We start from the raw sequence: 25967 nt of genomic DNA, 5'->3' as shown, positions 1-25967 counted from the left end.
CTTTTTTTTTCTGTTCCACTGGAACTTTCAAGCTCCTAGAGGTACCGGCGTAAACCGTTCGCCGTCTGATTCAGTTGGTCAAGGGGGAGAATTTGCGTCATTGGCTCTCCCGGTAACTGCGTTCGCGATGCATTTCTCTGCGTTCAAATTCTTACATCGTTGGAAAAAATTTATTAATATCGATGTAAACTTTGCCATACATTTTCTTATGTTAATAATCTTCTTTCGTTACACTCGCTGACAAAGCTTTGGTCCTTGAAAAATAATTGTCATAGAGCTAGTTAATATCACGTTTCTTTATCTCAAATGCGAGTGTATTGTTCTATGAAGTTATATCTTGTCGATTTGTCACTCTTACAATGTTATCTGTTTGGGCACAACATTGTTCGATATCGACAGTTACATGCTCAGCATGATTTATTTTTTAGTGAAGTATATGTCAAGCTGACTGCCCCTAAGACAATAGATTTCCAAATGGCAGCATTTGCATAATAAAAGCTGTGATCGGTGATCTTAAGCAATACGAAATGCATCAAGGAAAATAATTTAGAGATCACGAAGAGGTGGAGAAGTATGCATAAGCTTCGAGTAAGGTTTGTGGCATTTGCCGGATTAATATCCTTCGCAGAGAGATTTATACATCTATACATCATTCCTACCGTTCTTTAAAATATTCCGCATGTTTAATATTCACCGAAAGAACGCGACGCGTCTCTTTTAAGGTGCGTAGATATTTTATCGGGCAAAGTTCGCGGATCGCCGATGACCCGCGGTGCAAAGAATTCGTTACTTGGCTAGAGCGCTCCTTCGAAGTGTCACTCCTCTTTCGTAGCCGTCCTTCGCTTTTAACCTTTCGACAACTATTCCGAATGTGCCCTTCGGGCCTGGCCAATGTCGGACACTCGTGTCGAAATTTTCAGTTGACATCGCGCACAGGTGTATAAAAATATAAAGAAAAACTCTGTTCCCTTCTATATGCGTGGAGTTTTTATTGTAAAAGTCAAGTGCTTCGTTAACTTCTCAAGGTGTAATTACGCAAGATAAATCAAGGTGGTCCGCTGGTTTCTGCTAACCGTATATAATTTTGTACGAACAATAAGTCTGTTAATTGCACACAGACCTATGAAATGATGATTATTTTTATTGGAAACGTGTAGTATTTTTTAATTTAACTCGTTAAAGCAATAGACTGACTCTATCTATTCTCTTAATGGTTTTTAACTTTATAATTAAATCATGAAACCTAAACGAATGAACAAAATGAAGGAGAATTAATTATTAATTATCTCTTGATGACGACGACGTTAAGAAACAAATTTAGAATTACATAAAAGTTTTGAAATAAAGATGAGCCGGTTTCCATTCCTAGACAATGAACCTATGTATCTTGCGATCTATGTAGTACGTATTCTGAACGTGTGGTTGACTAAAATGAAGCGGCGATCGATACCTTCGACAAACGTAGCTTTAGAACGTCTCCTATCCTCATTATCTTCTTTATTATTTATCGCGCTGCTCGAAGTTTCTCTCCCCTGTGATTGCAGTAAAAAAGAAACTTACGTCGAACGTGAAATAATTGATCGGAAAGGATTGTCTCCAGACTTGAATTTTTCAGCTTTCAGGCCCCTCGATCTTAATGGTTATTATTTGGGTCACTGACTCTATCGCCGAAAATAGAACTTTTATTGGCTAAGCATAAATACTCATCTTTCGACCTCTTTATAATTAAAATACAGCATCGTAGTATATTCGCGTTATTATTTCAAAATCAGAAAAAAAGTGAAGAATTATAACGGTCCAAGTTTTTAATCGTTTGTATTTTAATTTTGTAATATCAAAAAATGTTTAAAAAATCGTATAACTAGTATTCAATATTAACTGTAGACTATTTTTATAATAACGTGAACAATTTGTATTGTAATTCGCGATATAGAAAATATAAAGCGCTGAAAAGATTTGCAGACAGGGGTGTTAAAAACTCTGTTGGAAATAATCTTGTATGCTTCCCGTGTAAGCCTCCGAAATGCCAAAATATCTCGTCAACGATTTTAGACGTCCTCCAACAGCATGGAATCGCACGTATCGTGCGAAGCCCCGTGCAGAAGGGAAAATCGATGCGCGCCAGCCGGCGCGTACGCTGCGCGTCACGTTTCTTTGTTTATACCGGCACGATCACGTGCTATTGATCCAGGAACGATACAGCGTTCTCCGAGCCATGTGGTTCCCGCGATTCTCACTTTAATTTCGCTCTTTTGCGATTTTCATATCTCTGCCATCCACTTTTTAATAAACTAAAACGACCAATCGTTAATCGGACCAGCAGTTGAATTCGAAACCCAAATCCTCTTGCAAATTTGTTTTAGTACAAAACTCTGTGCGATCGATCGAAAATATGATGCAATTCAATGTTTTATTCTCTGTAACTTGCAAGAACAGTTATCAATAAATGTTGTTAATAATCTTTAACTTAAACTGTGAAAATGATCTTTTTAAAAACCATGCAAATTCGTTGTGATTTCAGGCGAACGCAGCGGTAGTGTTCAAATGTACTTGGCCAGGTTGTCTGGAGATCAAAGCTACCGTGGCGCTTATCGAAGAGCACGTGCGCCAATCACACTTGGGGTAAGTATAACGTATTCGGCTAGCCGCAAAGACGCAACAAGTCTCGTGAAAATCCTACGAGCTTTCAACGCGCCGGTATATTTTATCGCGACCGTTGCACGAAACCGAGCGCCAAACCGTGTACGCGAAGAATTAACCCTGGTCTAACGAGTATCAGACCTTCCCGATCTACAGGCGACCGTAATAAGATCGCGTTTTTATTCTGGCAATTATTCATTCACGACAAGTTCAAATAAGTAACAAAATTTATTCTACCTCCGCACGTTACTTTGTATTTGAAAATGTACAACATCGAGCAAAGTACGAGTTTTTAAAATAAATAGTTTAAACGATATAGTGAAAAATGTGTGGATTCGTATCGTTCCTCGAAGCCTTTGACGTTCGCGGCGTTAACCTTGAACCGATCGATAAGATAAGACGTGTTCGTGCCAATGCCGAACACGACGAAGAATGAATCGAACGACTTTCCGAGATAGACGGGTGTTGAATGAGGATAATGCACGTTTTGCAGGCCGAAAAAGTCGAACGGCTACAATAACGAAGAGGACGATGACATTTCCGACCACGAAGAGGAATTTTATTATCAGGAGGTGGCGGTCAATCACATGAGCTCGCCGCCGACAATGTCGCACCGAGACATGGCCAGGCCTCCGCACGAGGACCCCGAGTATCAGAAGCAGCTCCGTTTAGAGGCCACTTCCGCCACGAACAACACAGAGAACGCGATGCCCGGCAACAGAGAACGGAACACCACGTTCACCATTTCGCAATCACCGGTACGTTGATTACGATATGATAATCGGCTGTCGGATCGTTTCGCAACTCATTAATCTCGTTTTCACGTGCATTTTATTGGAAACATATGTCGAACGGTTGTACACGTGTTGAGAAGAGAGAAGTCGTATACTTATCCTTGCACTTGTATAAGAATTATTCAATATGCAATCAGATTCTTGCGTTACGAAGTCAACTTGCATAATATATTTACAGGGTCGACGTGTCTGAATAAGTATGCGAAAACAATCTGATTTTTCTGTCCGCAGGGAACGCCTATCAAACACATAAAGCTGTCACCCCGACCGTTCCAGGCGTACCAGCAGAACATGAGCCTGCTGACGGTTTCGATCGGCAAGATGCCGTCGTCGCCGCGGCGGGTCCGCGGTGAGACGAAGAAGTGCCGCAAGGTCTACGGTATGGAGCATCGCGACCTGTGGTGCACGCAGTGCAAATGGAAAAAGGCCTGCAGCCGTTTCGGCGACTAGGCCAAGCGGCCGCCCCGTTCGTATGTCCGCGGGCGGAAACCGTCGCCGAGTCGACCCCAGAGTTTGCCAATGCTACGTTAAAAAAACTTTTCGCCAACTGCCAGCAAACAATTGCCAATTTCACACAGTCAGTCACATCGTCGTAACCACCACTCGATGTTACAACACCCATTGCCGTCATCGTCGTCGTCGTCGTCGTCATTATCATCGTTTCGCGACATTCGGTTACCGCGCGGCGATGGCGACCACACAATCGCTCGATGCACTCGTGCGAACGATAAACCGTGCGTTCCTCCACTGTGGTTCGCGTCGTGCATTAATCACGATCATGGAAAGATGTACAAACGGGTACATCGTGCGTGATATCGTCCACCATCACCATCTTCCGGAATCGGATCTACGAAATAGGAGAAGAGACGACGTTTCGTCAGACACCGTCGAGCCGAAGATCATTAAACGATATTTGTTAACGTTCTGTCGACGCGTCGAACACCTCTTCTCCGTGTTTCACTTCCTTATTTTCCTTGTATCCCATCGTCGCGTTTCCGCCGTGATTTTCCATCTGATGGAAATCGGGCAGCGAGGGAGACAGATTTTAAGAGAAAACGTCAATCCCATGACGGATGGCGGACGACTAAAAGGGCCGATCGACTTGCGTGCGTGGCAAGAGGATACAGAACGCCTAGTAAGACCGCCCTCGAGCATCGTCTAAATACACGGAAAGTTAGGTTTCGTCTAGTATGGTAGAGCGGTGAAGAAGAGACTCGAGCATATATAATATATAACGAAACTGGATGATTTTAGAAAAAGATCGTTGACCGATCGTCAAACGATTTCTTATCGCTCTCGTTCTGGCACTTGGCAAACTCCGTCAGGGTCTTTTTAGCCGTAATAAACAAGGGGATTTTGATTAGTAGGTAGCGAATAATTGGCGCACGGAACGAGATGCTCTGACGACTGACGCGCCCTTTCTACTTCTCTTTCCCTCCTCCTCTTCACTTTGTCATTCTCTCTAACTATCTATTTAGCTTTCCTCGTTTTTCCTCAGTCCGGAGGAAAGAGAAGAAGTCGCGCGACGCGTTCTCGTTTCCGGCTCGCCAGCAAATAAGAAGAATATTAAGAGTATAGAGAGGAAAGATAATTCTTTTTTTTCTGGTTCGACGGGCACGCGCGGCCCGAAAACCGATAACGGCAAAAACGCGTGCCCTGTTAGAAAAACGTGGAAGTTCCCGAACCGATTCTTAGGTCATTACAATAGGTCTTCCTTCATCCGACGAAAGCATCGAGGCTCGATTTCCTCGCCGGGTTCTCTCGCCTTGCCTTTCTCGGGGGATTTGAACGATCGTTACGTGATCCCTGCGGAAAATTGAGAGATCCCCGTGGCCCGTGTCGCGTGTGCGTGTCTCACGCGTACGGTCAATCCATTCGTCCTCACGTTGACTCCGTGCGCGTGTATTCGTTCAGAAAAAATAGAGGATGAGAGAGAGAGAGAGAGAGAAAAGAGCGCAGAGCAAGAGAAAGTAATTTTCACTTGTTGCAAATAGTATGGAATGATACGTTTAGCAAATATTGTTTTAGTATATTTATGCGCGTCAAATATCGACTTTTGTTTTTATTCACGTCTTGTGAAATAAACAAATATTTTTAAATAACACATACCTTGTCAATATAGGTTTTTGAATCTAAACATTTTTACTTTTTCATTAAAAGTTTTATATTTTTGACTATTGGCGAATTGAAAATTTTAGTAAACGCGTTAATTTGTCTGCTAGGATATTGGTATTTCTTTACGGATACCGCGTTCGCATAGTCAATTTAGTATAATTTGTATATCGTACGTAATTAACGGCGTGGGAGACGCAGGCGACACGCGTTCCGGACGAACGGAAGACCGAGAGAAACTGTTGTATCGAATATTCGGTTCGACCGATTGTTCTTCCTAGAAGGACGTAGCCGGGCAAGTCGAGAACGAAGAGATACATTTCGTCGCGAGCCTAGTGGGAAAATCATGTGATATTTTATCTCGAAATTTTATCGTATTAATTAGACGGATTCGCCGCTGGCCGACATAAATAAATTAGGCAAGAATTAGACCGAGGTTGATGACAAAATGATCAAACGTGACGAGAAAGTAACGCGTCGATTAGAATAAAAAAAGAGAAAGGAGAAATAAAGTGAAGGAAATGCGCGCCGATGCAAAATTTTATACACCAATTATTATACTGCCAGATTAAAAAGTAATCCGTTGAAGCGCGAAATAAATCATGCGATAAAAAAATACGAGAGAAAACGATTGTTACGTCGTTTTCGAGCTTCGTGCACGGAACAAAATACACGCATATACGGCTACGAAGGTGGCCGCCCCCTCGTGCGTGTCGGGCTCAGGCTGCTTACCATAGCCTCCTCTCGACGACCTAAGACCGCGTTCGCCGACGAAAGCAAGTAGAATGAAATGCTGCGTGTGAACTTTTCGTTTAGAGATAATAGTTGGGCTTCGCAGTTGAATCGATCGATCGATTGTATCCCAGCGGCGAGGATCCTTTCTCCAGGATCTCGCCCTCTGGATATATATGTATATTAGGAAAATGCGTATATAGGTGTATGTGTAGAGAAACGACACAGATAAGAAACATAATTTCGCAGGGCGAATTTCCTATGCCTGGCACAGACGACAACAAATTTCTAACAAGCTTCAATTATGATTCAGTTCAAGTCGAAGTTTTCGAGTTTTCTTAACCCTTTCACTGCGGCGCGTTATACGCACGTCGGTTGCTGCGCCGCGCAGACCAGTGGATCATTTATTGCATCTTGTAACGGCAATATCACAACAAATATGATAAGAATTAATAAAAAATCGTTCGAAACAATTGACAAAAGCGTAGTTCATATGTTCCAAAGAACGATAAAGTCCATATTGAATCAATTGGTAAAATAGAAAAGGTATCAAAGTATAAAAATACAGATGGCGTATATATACGCCCGTCGTATATATCGATGGACTCCGAAGGGCGTATATATACGCCCGTCGTAGTGAAAGGGTTAAATACAGTTGCTTCGATAATGTTTCAAAACTGTTCTCCTGGAACTCGACTCTGTGCGACGCATAAAGGAAGCAGCTTCTGTCTATCTATCGCGGGGCGTTTTTACTTTTCACCGGCATCGTTAGACCTTCTCGCTTTCGATCGTCCGCACGACACTTACATGCATACATACAAAGACACATGATTTTTACTAGTAATCGCGACGAAGAAATTCGGCGATGCGACATAGAAAAATTTAGTTTGGACATATTGCAAAATCTTTGGGCAAGATGAAATACACGCCCAAGAATAATAAATGTCATTTGATCTCTATGATTTTTTCTACGTAATACTACGTATTAATAATCAATCCGTTTCGGTTGTATCGAGACATGAAGATTGGATTACGTCGACAAATTTCAAACAATGACTAGCTACTAATTTTATTCGTTTTTGTTAAAGACTAGAGGATATCAAATTCGGAGGGTATTTTAAAGACTTTAAATGTGTAATATAAGGCTAATGCCCGTTCGTTTCGTCTTCTCTTTCTATTTTATGAAGAGAGTACTTCCATCGTCTTGATCGATGCTCATCTTTTTAGTACAATTTAATTGCGCGGTTCTTCGCCGTCGTGAACGAGACGACTTATCCTCGTTTGCTCGCATAATTCTACGATTTATAACATTCTCATTTATCGATATTTAATATATATACCTATATATACAATAGTTATATGTATAGTAATGTTATAATTATATACATATATTACGTTCGTTTTAACACGATTATAACGTTACTTGAGATTAAACAAAGAGACGATTCGTCGTATGAACAAAGAAGAAAACTTAAAAAAGCGAGAAGGGAGAATAGTCAATTATAGAGTCCTTTTTTTGCGGGAAGCCACGTTAAATTCGGATGGGGAAAAGATTATCACAGGATCAGTTCAATTATCTGCCAACGTTTCTTATTATCGCAACGGTATTACTCCTGCCGCGACACTCACGTGCATAGAATCATTGTATTTCCGAACCAAAGACATTATTTGTATTTCCGATCGATTTAAACAATTTGCCTCCATATCTAACACAGAACTTTTCAACGATTCATCAACGCCGCCGCGGGACTAACATAATAAAAGATCACTTCTCTTTTTTTTATATTTGCCTTTCTTTTCTTTAAATACACTGTTCGCGTACTTAGCAATTTGTTTTCGTTGGTTTCTTCGATCGGTTTGACTGGCAACGGGGACATGTATCTATGTATGCCAAGTCCGAACGAATTCTGATGGAACAGTATTTCGTGGACGCATCAGAGGCAAAGGAAAAACCGTCAATGTGCTCGATCGAATGCAAGAAACCGGCTAAGCCCGCTGATCTTAGAAAAATGATTAAGGTTCTAGTGATCTCGATCTTAGAACACAAACGATCGATTCTCGTTGAAATTTATTTCTGAATAAATTAAAAAATCTGTCGTTTATGAAAACTGCGAACGTTTGCGCTCTGAGATCGAACGATGCTTGAAAGGTAATCGAGGAAGACGATTCGTCTTTTCACTTCGTTATACATGTATATGTAAAAAAAGAGAAGGGACAACGTGATAAGAAAATGTAAAATAGGAGACAAAGGTTACGAGTCGAAAGCATATCGCTCGTGCGTAGGATAGAAAGTAACTGCCGTCCAAATAGATTCCTTCTTTTAAGTAAAAAAAAAAGAAAATTGTCGAATTCGGGATGGTGTTTCTCGGCCGTGTACAATCGGATATTTCCGTAGTAGCCACAGCAGAACGCCGAATAATGCTACGAGTGACTAAAAACAATATTTTCATACAGAACTAGTATTTTTTCAATCAGAAACTATCACGAAACGCTCCACCTTTTAATATATCATTTGCAGACAGAATATTTTTCATACCTTTTTTATCGTTACGTTCTTTTTTTATACATAAGAGATTTTGCTTGTACAGCAAGTAACTATTTTTATATTTTTAAACGAACCTGATAGATTGAACGTTTTGAGTAACCGAGTAAGTAGTATTATTCGGCACCAGTCAGACCGACAAATATTTTCATTGCTCCTGTACATACGAGACGTTGAAAAGCGATGCCTTTCGAATAGAGAGAGACCTTTCTTGCGAGGAACGTCGAAAGAGAATTTTGGCGTGAATTTAAGTACACGAGGCACTACGTGGACTAATCGCAGTACAAGGTTAACGATTGTGCCATCTGAAATGCCAAATGTTCTCTGGTACTTTATTTTAAAATAAAAATTTAAATGAAAAAAAAATCACAAAAAAAATAGTGACGAAGAACAAACAAGAGAAAGTTTTCACGAGGCGAAAATTTTTCACGCTAAGACGTAGAATTTACGGAGAGAACGCGGTAAGAACAGAAAGAGAACGAGAACTTAACATGAAAATAAAAAAAAAAATGATTCGTAACGGAAGCTTTACAGACTTAAAGATACCTCAGGTTTATTTCGTACAAAAAAAAGGAGAAGCAACGGTCGGTCGTTTCGATCGAGGCGAATGTGTCTGAGGAGGATCAACGACGAACGACACAAGCGAGTCTAAATAATTTACGTACGCGCGTAAAACTTTCTCGTCGCGTCGTCTCCAGGCTTCGATCAAAACGCTCGACCGACAGTAGGCACCGAAAGCTATATTTCATATGTATCTTCTTACGAAGTGAACGTCGATACGATTACTTAGTCAAATTCGTTGCAGCCGAGTCGCTCGTTATTAATTGTAAAATATAGAAATATATTGTAATCGCATTTAATAGAATCGCCTGAAAACGTTCAAACGCCGGGTACGAATCTGAGGCCAGATCATTTTCTGCCGACTATCCTCCAACGACAATATAGATAATTGTTAAAACGAAATAAAATAAAAGTCGTTCTCGTGGGTCTACGGCGTTGCCACGATTCAAGATTGCCCGATCCTCCGTAAAGGGATCGCGCGGCTATCGCGAGAATTCCCTTTTGCTCTCGCCGTTTCCGTTTCTCGCGGGTCGATGGACATGGATGTGTATCGTTGAAACGTTTCCTCAAACTGCAGTGGCGACTGAAAATGGAACACGTTTTTAAACACGGCTGGCAACGCTGTACGCCCGCGATAGCTGTGAGCATAGTCCGCGCGTGTTATATATTAAAACCGTAAACACATTCGATCGATTCGACAAGCGAGCCAATTAGGGGCGATCAAAATCCTATATCGGACGACAGCGGGGACGGCGATCGTCCCGCCCGGAGTACATGATATAACATGGAAATCGAAGCGTGCCGCGGGGCACAGCGCGTCGCGTCCCAGCGTGATCGCCGAGATTCGGAAGCTAGCAGACAAAAGAATAAAAAGATGGGACGGCACGTCGCGTCGCGGAGAAATCGAATGGCCGGGATTATCATACCAAAACGATCTCATATCGATTTAATGAAATGCAATTTTTTGATCGTGCGGTCGACCGGGGTGCTCCACGTTAATTATTATGAACCGACGTTGATACAAAGACACACCGTGTCACGCGCCGACGTGCACAGCTGAAAAATCGACGCGACACGGATTGCCTGTTCTCTGTTAATCACGAAGACCGACGCGATCGAGGATTGTTCCCGACTATACTATCGACGTTTCAGCTGTGCACCCGGTGCACGCGCCCGACCCACGGTCCACGATCACGTCGAGCCGAGTCGAACGGCGATGTCTTCGACGATCAACGGGCGACGAAATTTATTGCACGTATAGCAAAGTACCTGTTTAGCAAAATCGTCGCCGACGCACGCGACAAAACGACGACGCGGACAGAAGGCGAAAGGCGTATTTATAAAAGCGACACCGAGTCAATTACCGTTGACGAGTCTTCTCGCCGCGCAGCTCGCCTTTTCGACCACGTCCCGCACTTGGTCGATCGCACAAAGCAAAGACATATTATTAATAGTATATTATATTATTATATTATATATTATTATATTATATATTATTATATTATATTATTATTATATTATATTATTATCATTATTAATTATTAATTTTTATTGATTATCATTATTACCATCGTCATCGTCATTATCATCACTTTTTAAATGAAAACAAGTCTATTAAAGCTAGGCGTCACTAACAGTAACGGTTAAGCGATGGTTAAATAATGAAAAACGCAAAAAAAAAAAAGATGAAGAGAGATCGGAAGAGAGGAGTACGCTATAATACAAATCCTTTATCAATGTATTTTAGAGGACTTGTTTAGTATTACGCAATACTCTCCGGGTGTCGGCGCGCGTCCCGATGAAGTCTGTTTCGCGAATCATCGAGTCATCGGACGCGCACCGTTCTGACCAGAAACTGTACCGGAAGAGGGCTGGCACTGTGTGCGACCAGCGACTCTTTATCGAATCTTTATATCCGTATATCGCTGCAGACGCTTCTATTTATCGCGAGTTAAGAGAGGAATAAGCGCATCGCATAGATTAATATTAAAAGAAGGAAAACGGAAAACTGCTGCTGTGGTTATGTCGCATTATATGACACTCGGATTTTAATACGAACGTGACGGTACTTCACACACGCGATTACAGAGTATATCGACTGAGACACGCATTGTTATAAACCGGATGATAGAACGTCCACAGGCAAACAATTTCAGTGTAAATTTGATCGTCGGACTCATTTATGGTAATAAACCTGTCTAACAAAAAAAAAACCGTATCAACTTATTAATTCATTTTATCCGTTTTATGCCGTTATTCTATTTCGTTCCGTAACTTTTTCATTTCGACACACAATCTTGTCATGTCGACACAAATACTTGTGTCCGCGAATTATGTGCATATACACACGTACGTATGTACGTCGCATCGTTTCGGGCGAAATGCAATAACAAAGTTTATCACGTTCCCTAAAAATAAATCGTCGAACGTACGTCAGTAAACAAAAGCGCGATCGGTGATCATTTGAATTCTTTTTATAATTGAAATGCTTGAATAATTAATAGATTAAGAAAGAGAAAGCGGTGCTATAATTGTCGCGTTAGATTTTAATAACTGACGGAAGATATTTTAACACGAGCGTTATTGGCAAGTTTCAATCTCAATATTCTGTGTCGTGTAGATTATGTATTTCGTCTGTTAAATTAGTTTTATTAGTTTTCAATGTTTAATTAGTTTTGAATATTGCATCGATAAGGAATGGGATAGTGTAATCGTAGAAGCTTGAAAACATACATAAGTACGTACATTAATGTTAATTACATTGTGATAGTACTACAGATAATTTTAGGGGTAAGAATGTCTATCGACGAATTTTAATTTCGACTGACGGACGAAGTCTTTCAATTGTATACTTGCATAGTATTTATTTCGTTGCTCAAAACAAGTATATACGTACATTGTAATTTATCGGAAGAAATTTACGTCGTAGACGCTTCTTTAATACTCGTGCCATAATGGGACATAATCGCAGCCTCGAGATACTCTCTCGCCCACAAGGCGAGCATTTCTGAGCCGGTTTGCGAAACGCTTGTTTCGAAATTCAACATCGTCTTCGATTAATCGAATTTCTAAAACGATTCTGTCCAATCATCGTTCGTTACCCTAAAATGACAAACCTAATAACGAGCATAGATACATAGAATAGAGAAAATACTGAATCGTGCGTATAATTCTTGTGATCAGTAGATTTGTGTATTCCCGTAGATTTTTCATTCTATATTAAAATCCATCGAACTCCGAATCGATACACGCATACTTTTTATCCTAATATTAAATAAAAGTAAACTCCATAAAAATGAGTAAACGATAATGTAATTAAAGGGAGGCGGCTTCAATAGATTTCGTGTAAACGCAAATTGCATTCGAGCTCGCGAGCGGGTCAATATCAGGAAGCGGAGTTCCCTTGATCGATCGATCACCGTCTATCGAGGTCCTATTGATTCGTACTTGCTGAGAATGGTGCTCTTAATTATTTGCCGCTGGTACATTTAATATTCCGTCGAGTGTATGTCACGACATCGGTGTCGATATCTGTTAGTGCCCATACAGACAAACGAAACACGAACACACTGTACACTTTAGGATTATTCGTAACGTTTAACAGTTATCAAAATCTTGAACACCATCTTCCTGAACATTAACGATAAATAGTCTGTGAGACTCGTAGTATCGATAAGAGTAGTTACAGTAATAATCGTTAGCAATATCATATTGTAACTAACGAAATGAAATTGGGAAATGCAACGAAATTCCGGATATTATTAGCCGTACTATAAGTAAGAATCTGCAGTGTGATATGGATTGAGATGCTGTCTTACAGAAGAGAGAGAAACATAATCATTAACGTAGTTTGAATTTAATCTCGAATTACATAACATTTATCAAGTAATCAGTGGTAACGGAAGTACGATTGCGTCGCTGGTAGCACTGGTAATTTGTTGTTACGATGGGTGATCGGTTAGAAGCGAAGGTGGGTGACCAAACGGGAAACGGCTCGGACTGTTCCCAAAGGAACGCGTTGCGCCGCACGTTGCCAGCGCACGTCACTAATTAATTAGACGGCAAGTTTCATTTGTTCGACTAGATATTTATTAATAGAATTAAGATAGAACGTATACATATATACTATAGACAACATCGACGACGAGCGTCGCGCAAGACGCAAAGACTGTTTCATCTTCGCGTTGCGTCAACGGGACGATTTTTTCTCCCAACGTTGCGCGTACGCAAGATTAGATAATAAAGCATATCAGGATCGGATTATTATCGAAGAAACTGGACGTACTTAGTACGCGTAGACTGGATTGTTCGCGTCGTTGCAGGCGCTGCGCCCGCGTGTATCCATCGTAGGTTTCGCGTTTTTCGTTCACACGCGGTAACACCGATCCGATGCTGAATGCTCGTACACTCTATTCGATCCGACGCATTCATCGAAATCAGCCGGCCGGATCGCAGGCAAACGCAGAGAGTGTACCGTCGATAGCAATTGTACGTTCACGCGCTCCGGTTAGGAGCCATTCACCAGCTGACATCACGAACATCCCCTAAAGTCTTTTGTCAGAAGAACGAAAACTCCCGACACGACTGTATACACATGTAATATTAAAAAAGAAAAAACGTAAGAGTACACATACATACGTTGGTCGTACAACTTTTCTTCGATAACGCTATCGAACAATTAATATATAAATATGAAGCGCAGCGATTTTTAACAAATTTTCTGTACACGGTCGTTGAATTTGAAACGGGCAGGATAATTAATTGTTCGAACGATGGCCGAGACGCATAGGAGTCGGACCAACCGAACCGACGCGAGGGTCGAAACACGCATTTGCAATACAGTAATATAGCAATAGATGTCCCGTGTTTTTATATACGCGTTCTCCTTCCGCGTCAACGAAATCAAGCACAAAGAACGAGGGAAGAATAACGGAGCAACCCGACGTTTGTTAAATAGCGCGCCCCGTGCGCCTCTGTCGACGATATGTTGTTCCGTCGACGAAGCCGGGTATCCGCCGAACGCTTCGTTAATTTATTTCATTTACTAAACGCCGTGTCAATCAGACCGTTTGTGAATATTTCTGCGGTCGGCGGATACTCGTCTTTCGAGGTATTCCGGACACAAACGCACGCGTTCGTTTCGAATGCAATTTGCTTTCGCGACAACGGACCTAACTCCGAACAATATGAAATTCTTTTTCGATTACTTTTGCGTATCGTAACACGCGTTACGTACGTTTCATTCATTCAACGGCTTCATCGTTAACGTCGTTGTTACATCTATCCGGTGACCATTAAATCCGTGGACCTGAATTATAACGGACAGCCGTTCGCTGTCTCGCGTACATTTATCCAGGAGATAAACGAATTAAACAATAACGATGGAATCTCTCGAGATTTGTAATACATTTTATCAACGATATTCGTTACGTAACAATAAAATCCCTCGTGGTTCGAGGTTGAATTGTACCGTTAATGCAAACGAAATCATTTGACGTTTCAAGATATTTTTAACTTCGAATCAATAGAAGCAATGAGCGTTGAAATTTTCATTCGGACCCGTTCATCAGTTTCCAAAGAGAAGGAAGTTCTCGTGTCTGTCTCCTTTCCTTGGCTCCTTCTCGCTATCTTCATTTCCATTGATATTTCGAACCCGAGATTCTGTCACAGGGTATAATTGAACTTCCAACTCGATCTTTTTTATTCGTATGACGTTAGATATCATGATTGATCGATTTTATAAGTAAAACACTACCCGTATCTTTGTATTTGATTTGCAGTCGCGTATGACGAAATCAATTATTTGAATAAAATTATGCCAAGAATAAATTATCGTTAAAAGTTTATCATGAGGTCTGCACCGGTCAACCGGTGTTTGCATAAAACCGGGAAGATTAATCTCCTCAAAAGTGCACAGATATTCCGCACGGACGTGCATATAAAAACGAGCGTTAAAAGCCAGCACACGTGCGTGAAACAGCTTCATTGCAGATGTGAGAATCTGTATTTAAAGAGAAATTGTATTTATATTGTATAAAACAAAAAAAAAGAACACAAGAACGACAGTGAACATATATTTGCAGCGTAGGAATAAGTACAGATACCCAAATAAAGATAAAAGAAGGGGAACGATGCGATTTAAGATTCAACAGATGAATTTACCATGTATCATAAGGAGAATATACATAAAATATTTAACGACAAATAAGAAATCTCAAGCTATCTATACGCTAGCCGAATATTGTATAAGCCTTTTGAGATCATTGTTATTATTATATGAAAATCAATATGAATGGTGTAGAAAGTAGCTGATCGATCGACGACGACGACGATGATGATGATATACGTATGAGAAGGAAATGAGAAAATAATATATTACAGTCACGTACGATTAACATTATTAAAAAGCAAAAACATTATATTTTATTAATTATTACGTGTATATTATATACGTATAATAACGTTCGATTGTTATACGTGTATACGTATATATATACCGATTCGAAAAATATATACATAGACGTATCTATGTAAGTATTGTGTTACATAGAATATATGTTATTATGAATTCTTCTGCATTATTGTTTTTCACCATTTTCACCTTCTGCTCGTTAACATTAAATATTACTTAAGTAATTTCTAAGGTATTAGCAGTGGTTAAGTTGCCTCGACATATTATAACTGACAATGAGAATCGTAGGGAACCATCGATAACAGACAGGACACAATTGATGAGGTATATTATTGTACGGTCGAGATGGCTTGTTTCACGTAAATATATTTTTACGCGTAAAACGACGGTAATAAATCAACTGCAATCAGTGAATCATATTAAAAAGAAACATGTTCCTTCGTAATAAACCTACTCGTGAGAAGTGAAATGATTAAATATGTTTCGCGATTATTATAACAACACATATTGTATACTTGTATATGATAATTGTATTTTAAAAGTAAAGAGAGACGAGTTAGAAAGGTATCTTTTAAAAATAAAGGCTACATTCTTCATTTAAACGAGACAGTTGTTTCCCATTTCTATGCAATACCCCACAAAAGAGTTTAAAAAACGATCCATCGAAATACGGGAGATTAGCAATTGAGATGAGTACATATTTCGTTCTTATATCAATTTTTCATGCACAGGAGGAATATATGTATTTTATCGCGAATAATACTTATTAAAACAAAAGTCATTCGAAGGATGAACCAATAACAAAAGTGCCACGTCATTATTGAGCTGATTCAAAACACTCGGACACTTTCGGGCGCGAACTTTCTATTTTTAAGCCGAGCTATCTCATTCAATAAAAGTGATATCAATTGAAAAGTATTTTGTACGCAAGCTTTATAAATACCGCGACATGCTTGATAAGGCAACAGCGTTGCGCGAGGAATCGCGACGAATATTAAAAAGTTTCAGTTCAAACAATAATTATTAGAGTTGCATCAAGCTGCATATATATAGTAATGCAAATTGCAGCGCCAGCTAATACAGACGACGCAGACGCGTATCGTGCGATATGGTGTGATGTGTGACGTTAGCACGCGCGAGTCAACGTATAAATATTGTAGACAATGATTGAACGGTGCATTTTACGGATTGACAATTTTTTCTTTCATGGATGAATCGCAGAAATGCATCGGTGGTACTTCGGTCCTGATCTCAGTAGTGCAGTTCATAAAAATAAGTCTCGCGGCAGACTGATACGTGCATGAGGTTATGCGGATGGATAAAAAATTTTTTTTTACGGAAAGACCTAATTCTGTGTCAATGTGAATAAAAATTGGCACGGAACACGAATCGATTGAATCATGGTCGAAGTTGATGAAGTTCCAAATGCATCTACGTACGATTATCAAGTGGTAAATACGGAGAACGCTCAGAACACTACCAGAGAGAAACGAATAAAAAGCATAATGCCTTCGGATTTGAGATCCATAAGCAGGAGTGACTGGGTTACAGTTATTGTGTTATGTTTCGTAAATCTTATAAACTATATGGACCGTTTCACGGTCGCTGGTGTGTGTTGTATTATTTAAAAAAATGATAAGCGACATGAGAGTTCAACAGACTAATATTTCCATATGATTTCTTTATAGGAGTACTTCCAGATATAAAGAAAGAGTTTCAAATCGGCAATGATAAGTCTGGTTTGCTTCAAACTGCATTTATCTTAAGTTACATGATATTTGCACCTTTGTTTGGCTATTTGGGAGATCGTTACAACAGAAAGATTATAATGAGTAGCGGGGTATTCTTATGGGGTTTGACAACATTCGTTGGCTCGTACATGAAGGTAATTATCGAAGCTCGTTCCACTTGGAATTTTAGTTACAATTAAAATATGAAATTATTTATTGCAGTCATTTGGATGGTTTATCTTATTCAGGGCTCTTGTAGGGATAGGTGAAGCTAGTTATTCTACAATTGCTCCGACAATAATTAGCGATTTGTTTGTGAAAGATGTGCGTTCTAAAATGCTTGCACTATTTTACTTTGCAATACCTGTTGGAAGGTACATTTGATAAATGCTCTTAAATGATCAAGTCAGATTAATTATTAGAAAGATTTAAAGAGCCGTATTTGATTTTCAGTGGTTTAGGATATATAACAGGTGGAGAAACAGCAAAATATACTGGAGCTTGGCAATGGGGTTTACGCATTACTCCGTTCTTAGGTTTAATAGCAGTTATTTTATTACTCACAGTAGTTAGAGATCCTATTAGAGGGGAAAGAGAGGGTGGAGTTCATTTGACGAGCACTTCATGGTCAAGTGATATTAAAGCGTTGTTAAAAAAGTAAATATTAAAGAACTAAATACGTAAGAACGCGTATATCTACATTAACACTTGCTGTATTCAATGCTGTTATTAAATTTTCCAGTCCAAGCTTTATGCTCTCCACTGGCGGATTTACATGCGTAGCATTCGTTGCTGGAGCACTATCTTGGTGGGCTCCAACATTTTTACAATTGGGATTCGCGTTACATCCTAATGGAGAAAGTGTCGACCCGGAGGAGTACGTCTATCTGTGTCTGTTTATTCAATAAGTCATTTGGCAGAATATTAATTTTTTCTTATGTTTCTAATATTGCAGTGTGGCATACAAATTTGGATTAATTGGAATGGCATCTGGTTTAATAGGAGTGCCATTAGGTTCATTCTTAGCTCAGAAATTAAGAGTGCGCTGGCATCAAGCAGATCCTCTGATATGCGCCGCAGGACTTTTGATTAGCGTACCATTATTGTTCTTCGCAACTTTAACTGCCAATACAGATTCTGTTGCGTGCTATGCGTTAGTGTTCTTTGGACAATTATCGTTGAACCTAAATTGGTCTATTGTAGCCGACATATTGTTGGTATGTACTCTGATATTCAGTTTTGTACATTTTAAGATTCAATTGATATGCTCTTCTAATTTTGTCGTTTAACGCAGTATGTGGTGATACCAACGAGAAGGTCCACGGCGGAAGCTTTCCAAATACTTTTTGCACATGCTTTCGGAGACGCGGGAAGTCCTTACCTCATTGGCTTGGTAAATGTCAACTACGATTCGTGGATATTTATTTGAACGTCATAATGGTATGAACGATTATTTTTGTAATTGATCGATTGCAGTTATCGGAAGGCTTGAAAACGATCCTCCGGCCGAATGTGCACAATATATCGATGAACGGTCCAGTACAACCGATACCAGTATCAGTATATAATAGTGAAGCTGACGATACTCTTATTGAGTTCCGCAGTTTACAGTACGCCATGTTCCTTACGATGTTCGTCGAGGTCATCGGCAGCTTGTTCTTCTTCCTTACAGCGTTGCACATACAAAAAGATAAGGCAATGGTCGACCTCGTCATCGCAGGTAAGTAAAAGGAATACTTTGATGTATTGTAAACGAAAAAGAAATTTTGTCTTGGCATCTTATTTGCATGTTCGTATGAATATTTTTTACTAATCAGCATAACGTTTGATATATACGTTCGTATACACAAGTTGGTGCAAGTTTTATAATTTTTTTGACAAGTTTTTCATTACCTTCACGTTGGGAGCACTTTTCGCAAAGATAATGCGAATATTTTTAACAGAAAGATAACATTATTGCTTGTAGTATCTATAGTACATTTAGAAAACGTATAACTTACCAATTAGATTAATTACTAATAACGTGTTAATAATTTAAGTGACAAGACGTTAAAGTCATCAGTTATATTCTATGGAGGAAAACGTTGCCGGAAGTAGAATTTGCTATCATTTTTTTGAATGGTAGTACATTAATTGCGATTATCGCAATTAAATATTAAGTAATAATACCTCTCAGATGTAATCAAATTTTAATTACTTTTGCACAGTGCATGAATTGTTGGCAAGCTTGAAGTTAAATAGTGGACAAATTTATAGACGAAAAGTAAGAAAACATTACAACTCAGTCTTTTTAACACGTTAAGCGCCTGCAAATCTTTTAACAAATGCAATATAATTATAAAACTTGTTCTTGGTCATCATAATAAAAAATTATACGGATCGTAATATTTGTATTAATGTATTAGTAACAATGAAAGGAAATAATACAAAGTTGTCCCTTTTTTAAATAATAATGTCTCGATATAGGCGCTTAACTTGTTAAAGTTTGTATTGAGAGTCTTTCAAAGTGATTTGCATAGTTCGTCGTCGTTCAATTTACATCTCTATAAAATATTACTTGCATAAAAGTGACAGCTTTGTTACATCGTTATTGAAAAAAGCACATTTTCCTCTTTAGTTTATTTTTCCATCCTGTCGTTAATATCATGGCACTTAATGTGTTAAAAACCTTATGTTATTATCATTTATGCATTATCACATTATCACAATTAAGGTAGAAAAAAGAAAAATCGCGATTGTTAATAAAATTTTTTTAATTTTATAAATCGGATTGAGATAATGTTTATTGGGTACTATGGGAAAGGTTTATTATTTCAAATTTTGTACTTTATTCATGATTATATCTCTACGTCATAAATTTTATTCAATATGTAGTTTTTCACATGGCTTGACGTGGAATCCGTATGGAGTTAATTTTATGTAATATGCGAACATCTTTCTTGCAGACAAGTATGTAGATTCTAAGAATAATGGGCAAGCTGAATCAACGCATTTATAAATCGCATCACTGGGCCTTCCCTGATAGTATGCTGTAAACCTGGTACATAATTTATTTTCCTGATTTCACGTATTTTCGTTTGACACGATAATCAGTTTAACTCCTCCGAAGATCATCCGTCATCCATATCATTCCGTAGAGATGGATAATATATATATTTTTTATCGCGATTCAGATTATCGATGAAGTTAACAAATATTAATTGCTATAGAGTAATTAAATTGATTATCGAATAAATATTTTCTCATTTATATTAAGTTACAGTTTTGCAATTTATCTCTTGTTTAATTTTATTCAGGTGAGGACTCCATTCCTAGCTATCTATTTTTATTTCGGTTCTCTTATTACTTTTATTCTTCATTTGGTTTTCATAGGTAAACCTTCCTAACATAACGCTTACATTTTATCAGTGACTGAGGTGTGTGTGAATGTAATATCGTAGTGTGTAGTTGATGTGTTACACAAAAAGTGATGAAGCTTGCCTACTGCAATAGTGTAGTACGACAAATACTGCATAGACGTACTGGGTTTAAAAATGTCACGTTACTTTCGCATGATAGATAATTGCATGTAAGGTGCTATAGGCAATAATATCTGTTTTAAAAATGCAAATGTACTAACACTTTCTACCACTATCACAGTTATTTTATTACTATCAGGTGAAAAATAATAGTAATTCGCGTACGAAGTATGATAAGAAGCATGTTAGAGTTGGTTGGTCTACATGTTGATAATATTATCATAACTGGAATTCTTTTCGGTGCAGAACTGAGTTAACAAAATGTATACCATTAAATAAATATAGATAACGTTAAGAATATTGTACTACGAACTTGAACAGAGAAATACAGGTGCTGCAAACGCAGTACACTAATGTGTGTTTATAAAATTTGTTCTAGGTACCAACACTACAGAATCTATGTACATAGTTAACGAGGAAGTTGAAAGCGAGGTACACGACGATGCGCACAAATCCTAAGGAAAATTATACAGTGCGACAATAAAGCGCGAGTGAAGCGCGAATGCTGCAACGAATTTATTAATTAATTAGAAAGAACTATCTATTTGCTTTAAGATCAGCAGCTGTGCCGTAATGCGAGAGACAGAAATGATTTCGTTAACTGTCCTCAGAAAAGTAATTCTGCTAATAATGTACAGAAGTATTAAGCTTGACAAGGATCTATTATTATATTTAAATTTGTCTAAATATTTAACCTGGATATGTATTATAACTTCTAATATTATATTTTTGTAGAATGTTTCCCTTTTCGGGAAGAGTTAATTCTTAGGTAATATGTAACATAAACGTTTACGCCAGGTTCCCTCCGTTCCAAATGACAAACTTGAAATTTTCCTGTTACTCACTTTGGTACTTAGGCATATTAACATTTCTCTTTGTCTCTGTACTCATTATTATAGTTCTACGCGGATAACTAACGAATGAAATACTGTAACTTAAATCGTTAGCTTAAGCAATTAATGTGAAAAGCAGCGTGTTCGAAGCATTAAATAAGATATTTTGTTAACAACTTGTGCTTAGTTTTAACCCGATCAAAAAAAATGTAAAATTAGATAAAAAGTAATATAAATAATTTAAGTAAACAACTAAAAGTGTTATGGACTGGTATAAAGGATTAATTAAAGAATAAAGCAATATTTATTGCACTGAGAATTTCTGCTCGTTTGTGTCTAGGTGCAAAATTTGAAGTGTGTATCCTTGTAATTATTCTCGTTCAACAGATTACAATTAGGGTTATCTGATAAACGGTTGCATCACGATTCTTTGAAAGCAGATCGGATGCTGTTGATAGAGTTAATATTTAGCGAAGATAAGTCGTTTGTCGCCGCGAGTTCCTTCAGATAATGCAAAATATGCGTCAATAGTGCACAAAATGACTTCGTTCGCGAAGCTTTAGTATCGAAGAATATACCAGAAAGGAGAGACCGAATTCAAAAAATCCATCTCCAGTTTCTCAATCAACAATCCGAAACAACAGTCGATAGTAAATGAAAATAATAAGCGGGTTACCTTAAAACCTGTTGCACGTTTGGCATCATTGAAGATCGAATCGAAGATTATTCGGGCGCCACTGTCGTCAAGTAGAAAATTTGAAATAATTTGCAATCGAAGTATATATCCGTGGTGCGCGTAATTACTACATTGTTTATGAAAGTCCCGTGTTTCGAAATGTTTGGAAATTTACTCGACGGATTCTCCAAAGCACTAAAAGTTCTAAATAAAGCTAGAAGGTCGCGGTGGCTCCTGAAAATGCAACGGTAGCCTGATATTACTTGTGGATAAACGCGTATTAGTGCACAGAGAGGGACGCGGGAGAAGTTGATTGGCAGATTGCGTATCATAACCGACTAGAATAGTCGGTCAATCAAGATTGGCAATTTTCAAATTTTGCCGGCCGCTGACAGTTTCACTTCAGTGGAAACGATTTCGCTGGAAATATCGACACCGTTAGTGTTAAACGTCCCGGTAGTGATACAATTTTCGAACACCATTAGTGAAGGAAATTATTCCTTAAGGAGGTCAAGAGATGCATCAAGGTTTGTCATTACATATATTTAATTATTTATTTGCTCCAATTGTTTGTTTGTTGGTGAAATATCTTGACACGTACGAATACGGTTTCAAAGACAATACGATGAGTATACGTGTTCCATCAGTACAACAATAATTTAATAGTTAAAATCAGCAAGGAATATCTAAGCAAGGAATAACGTCTTCGAGTTTATATTCTGAATACTGTGTGATAGAGATTTCTTCTTAAACTCATTGTTTCATACAAACTATAAACTATTGTCAATTTTAATATGTGCAAAATTTTTGAACTTGATCTTCCATGACGGATTTGATCATCGTTTATTTAAACTTTTTACATTCGTCTGAATCTGCTTTTAACAATCCAAGTTTACTGCTCTCAGAATAGATGAAACTCGTGTCCAACTTACAAATCGAAATATGTATGTCGAGCACCAATTGTATCAAAATTAAGATCTTGAATCCAATTTGGAATTGATAATTTCATTGAGTCTCGTTTAGTTTGACAATGACAAATGCGTATATTATTATTTCATAAAACTGAAATTATTTTTCCAATAAAATATAGGCTGGAATTTTGATTAATCATAAACACAGATAAGTGCACTGAATTAAAGATTTCCATCTATACCAAACGCTGTTCCCAATGAATAATGTAAGTCACCGGTGAATCGTAAACTGAATTCCAAGTACTCGTCATATCGGATGCATACCGGGAACGATATGATTCCATTCGAAAAACTGAGCTCATGGCAAATGTTGTTTTTCCGACTGTGCACCGACTGTATGTACACCAGTTAGGTTGCCCTTAATTCTAAAATAACACTCGGCTGTCACTTCGCAGTTCACGCAGGAAGACAGGTCGGTCGGTCGATCTGTTTTTTTATCGCCAGCCTTAAAGTGGCCGGCCGGTATCTCGTTTAAACCTTATTCTTCATTGTTCGACCATTGACGTAGACTATTTTCTAGGTCGAGCAACCTCGAGAGGCTTTTCGCGCGCAATATCCTTCTCCTCACTCTGCCTGTCATTTATCTCTTGAAGCTTTAATCTTTAAAAGTCCGAGCTAGTCGAGTATGCACGTATGAATCGTGCGTCGAGTTCGACCACGTTGATTGCTCGTACACTATAAACATATTAACGAGTCCCAATCAGACTGACCGTGTAACGAATGTCGAATAGTAGAAAACATTTTTACAAGTATTTTCTGTAAAGAATATTATTCAATTTTCGCACATTTTGCAATGCTCACGATTTGGTATGTAAAAATAATGGATATAGTGAAATTCTTTATATCGTACAAAATAATGGCTCAATTAAACAACATTTTTGGGTACAATCTATTTTCTGAACATTAATTTCCAATAATTTCTTTAATACAGATGTATGTAACTCGACTTTTCGTAGCTGTAGCGTTAATGACGTACAGCAAATCGTTTTCTTTCACTACTTTTCCATTACGTTCTCCGACGCAATGACCACAACGTGTCGCGCCATAACGCCGGTTATACTACTGAAATTGCGATTTCTGTGCACCGGAATGTTTCCTCGACGAGAAAGGAAATGATCTTTAGTTGCGCAAAAAAGAATAAAGGTTCAGTTTGTCTTGGAGAATCATTTAGCAATAATTCTCTTTATAATTGTTAAATATAAAAACGTAGATATTGGTACGAAGTTTATTTAAAAGTAATTTCATGTGTCCCTTAAATGTGTTATAATATTTCTTGAAGAGCGATATTACTTAATGCAATTCGTGTACTTTTTTGTTAAATTTCTACATGAATTACACGTTATCGTTCGAATCCGAACTAACTCCGACCTTCCTCCGAGCCAGACTAACGTAATTCTATGTAGCCCAATCCTAACTTAAATTATCTGCCAATCTAGTTTTCATTCACCTTGCACATGTCCGAATATATACCTCTAATCCATGCTTATCTAAATACATACCCGTAATTCAAACATAGTTACGCAATCAAATAAATTCATCCGTAATACAAAATCTCAGACAATTCCATCGTATATTAAAAATTAGATTTTTCTTCGAAACTTGATTTTTTATGTCTTTTCTCAATTAAATTCCGAGTAAGGTCAGTATGGAAATCATAATATTTTGTACTGTTTCTTAACATCGAATCTAGGAAGGCCCTTGCCTTCAACTATTTTACATTTAATCGTGCTATCGTACCTGGTTTTTATCTATATCGGTTTATAATAAAAGCGAATCCACGCAGTTGCTCGTAAATTTCGAGTCGATTTCCTGCCCGTCGTTTCGTGTTACCGCAGTAGTACGTCAGGGCTTCGCTAAGAAACTGCTTTACGGCAGATTCGAATCTCGAATTCTACTACCACTCGTTAAGGGAAGCGATCCATTTGCCCTACGTAAGACGATCTCGCAACCCCTTCAAAGTTATTGACAAAAATAAAAAGTCGATCCTTACTAAAAGCAGATCCTACATTAAGGCAATAATGTGTATACTAATGACTTATTGATATAGTACAGTAATCCTACACCTCGTTTAGCTGCTTAATTATCTCGATCGATTTAATTAGCCGTGACTCATACAGAATGAACGATAGGTACATATATAGATTTCGAGAAGATTTATTAAAATTATCGAGATTATTCCATAATTGGAGTGTTAATAAATAAATAGATTTGAAGAATCAATGGACTTCTACCTTGATAATTTTGTATTACATATATCACGCACATATTTAAGTCTGAACTGAAATAGTTTATGTAAAAAACGTATAGTATATTATTTTTCGATGAATAAACGAAACCGATCATTAAACGATCAGCTTTCGGATCGAAATAGAACAGTGAGGTAGGCGCTGATATTTTGTTTATTTATAAGAGCAACATAAAACGAGAGATCGTTGCTAGAATAGTA

At 38.2% G+C, this 25967-nt stretch overlaps 3 protein-coding genes across 9 annotated transcripts in view; all 3 read left to right on the top strand.

Annotated features, from left to right (window-relative positions):
• Glut4EF (Glucose transporter 4 enhancer factor) overlaps window positions 1-8061 on the top strand; it is a 70576-nt gene extending 62515 nt beyond the window's left edge. Inside the window, exons 6-8 of the mRNA XM_018025380.2 lie at window positions 2522-2622; window positions 3134-3398; window positions 3666-8061. Of these exons, the coding sequence (XP_017880869.1) occupies window positions 2522-2622; window positions 3134-3398; window positions 3666-3884 (585 nt within the window). The 3' untranslated portion in view covers window positions 3885-8061. The remainder of the gene's footprint in view (window positions 1-2521; window positions 2623-3133; window positions 3399-3665) is intronic.
• An 8817-nt stretch (window positions 8062-16878) lies between these two features.
• Window positions 16879-22050, top strand: spin (lysolipid transporter protein spinster). Of its 2 annotated transcripts, XM_026813893.1 has the most exons (10): window positions 16879-17401; window positions 17482-17678; window positions 17746-17897; window positions 17977-18180; window positions 18266-18400; window positions 18479-18740; window positions 18818-18916; window positions 19000-19243; window positions 20469-20563; window positions 21421-21509. In XM_026813893.1, exons 1-9 carry the CDS (start codon window positions 17194-17196, stop codon window positions 20519-20521), a joined length of 1554 nt encoding a protein of 517 aa, XP_026669694.1. In that variant the 5' UTR covers window positions 16879-17193; the 3' UTR covers window positions 20522-20563; window positions 21421-21509. The 2 variants fall into 2 exon arrangements, with proteins under 2 accessions (XP_026669694.1, XP_017880977.1); XM_018025488.2 differs by lacking the exon at window positions 20469-20563 and having other exon boundaries at window positions 16880-17401; window positions 21421-22050.
• A 215-nt stretch (window positions 22051-22265) lies between these two features.
• Dh44-R1 (Diuretic hormone 44 receptor 1) overlaps window positions 22266-25967 on the top strand; it is a 58326-nt gene continuing 54624 nt past the window's right edge. For 4 of the 6 annotated variants that reach the window (XM_026813897.1, XM_026813896.1, XM_026813895.1 and 1 more), the window contains exon 1: window positions 22266-23077. Coding sequence is in view for 1 of the 6 variants with exons in the window: in XM_026813899.1 (XP_026669700.1) it covers window positions 23068-23077 (10 nt within the window). In the remaining 5 variants the exon portion in view is untranslated. The remainder of the gene's footprint in view (window positions 23078-25967) is intronic. The other 2 variants (XM_026813894.1, XM_026813899.1) reach the window with 2 other exon arrangements.

Source organism: Ceratina calcarata, unplaced genomic scaffold (genome assembly GCF_001652005.2).
Source record: "Ceratina calcarata isolate Rehan_Ccalc_2016 unplaced genomic scaffold, ASM165200v1 scaffold351.2, whole genome shotgun sequence".
Lineage (NCBI taxonomy): Eukaryota > Metazoa > Arthropoda > Insecta > Hymenoptera > Apidae > Ceratina > Ceratina calcarata.
This window is presented reverse-complemented; position numbering and strand designations above follow the sequence as displayed.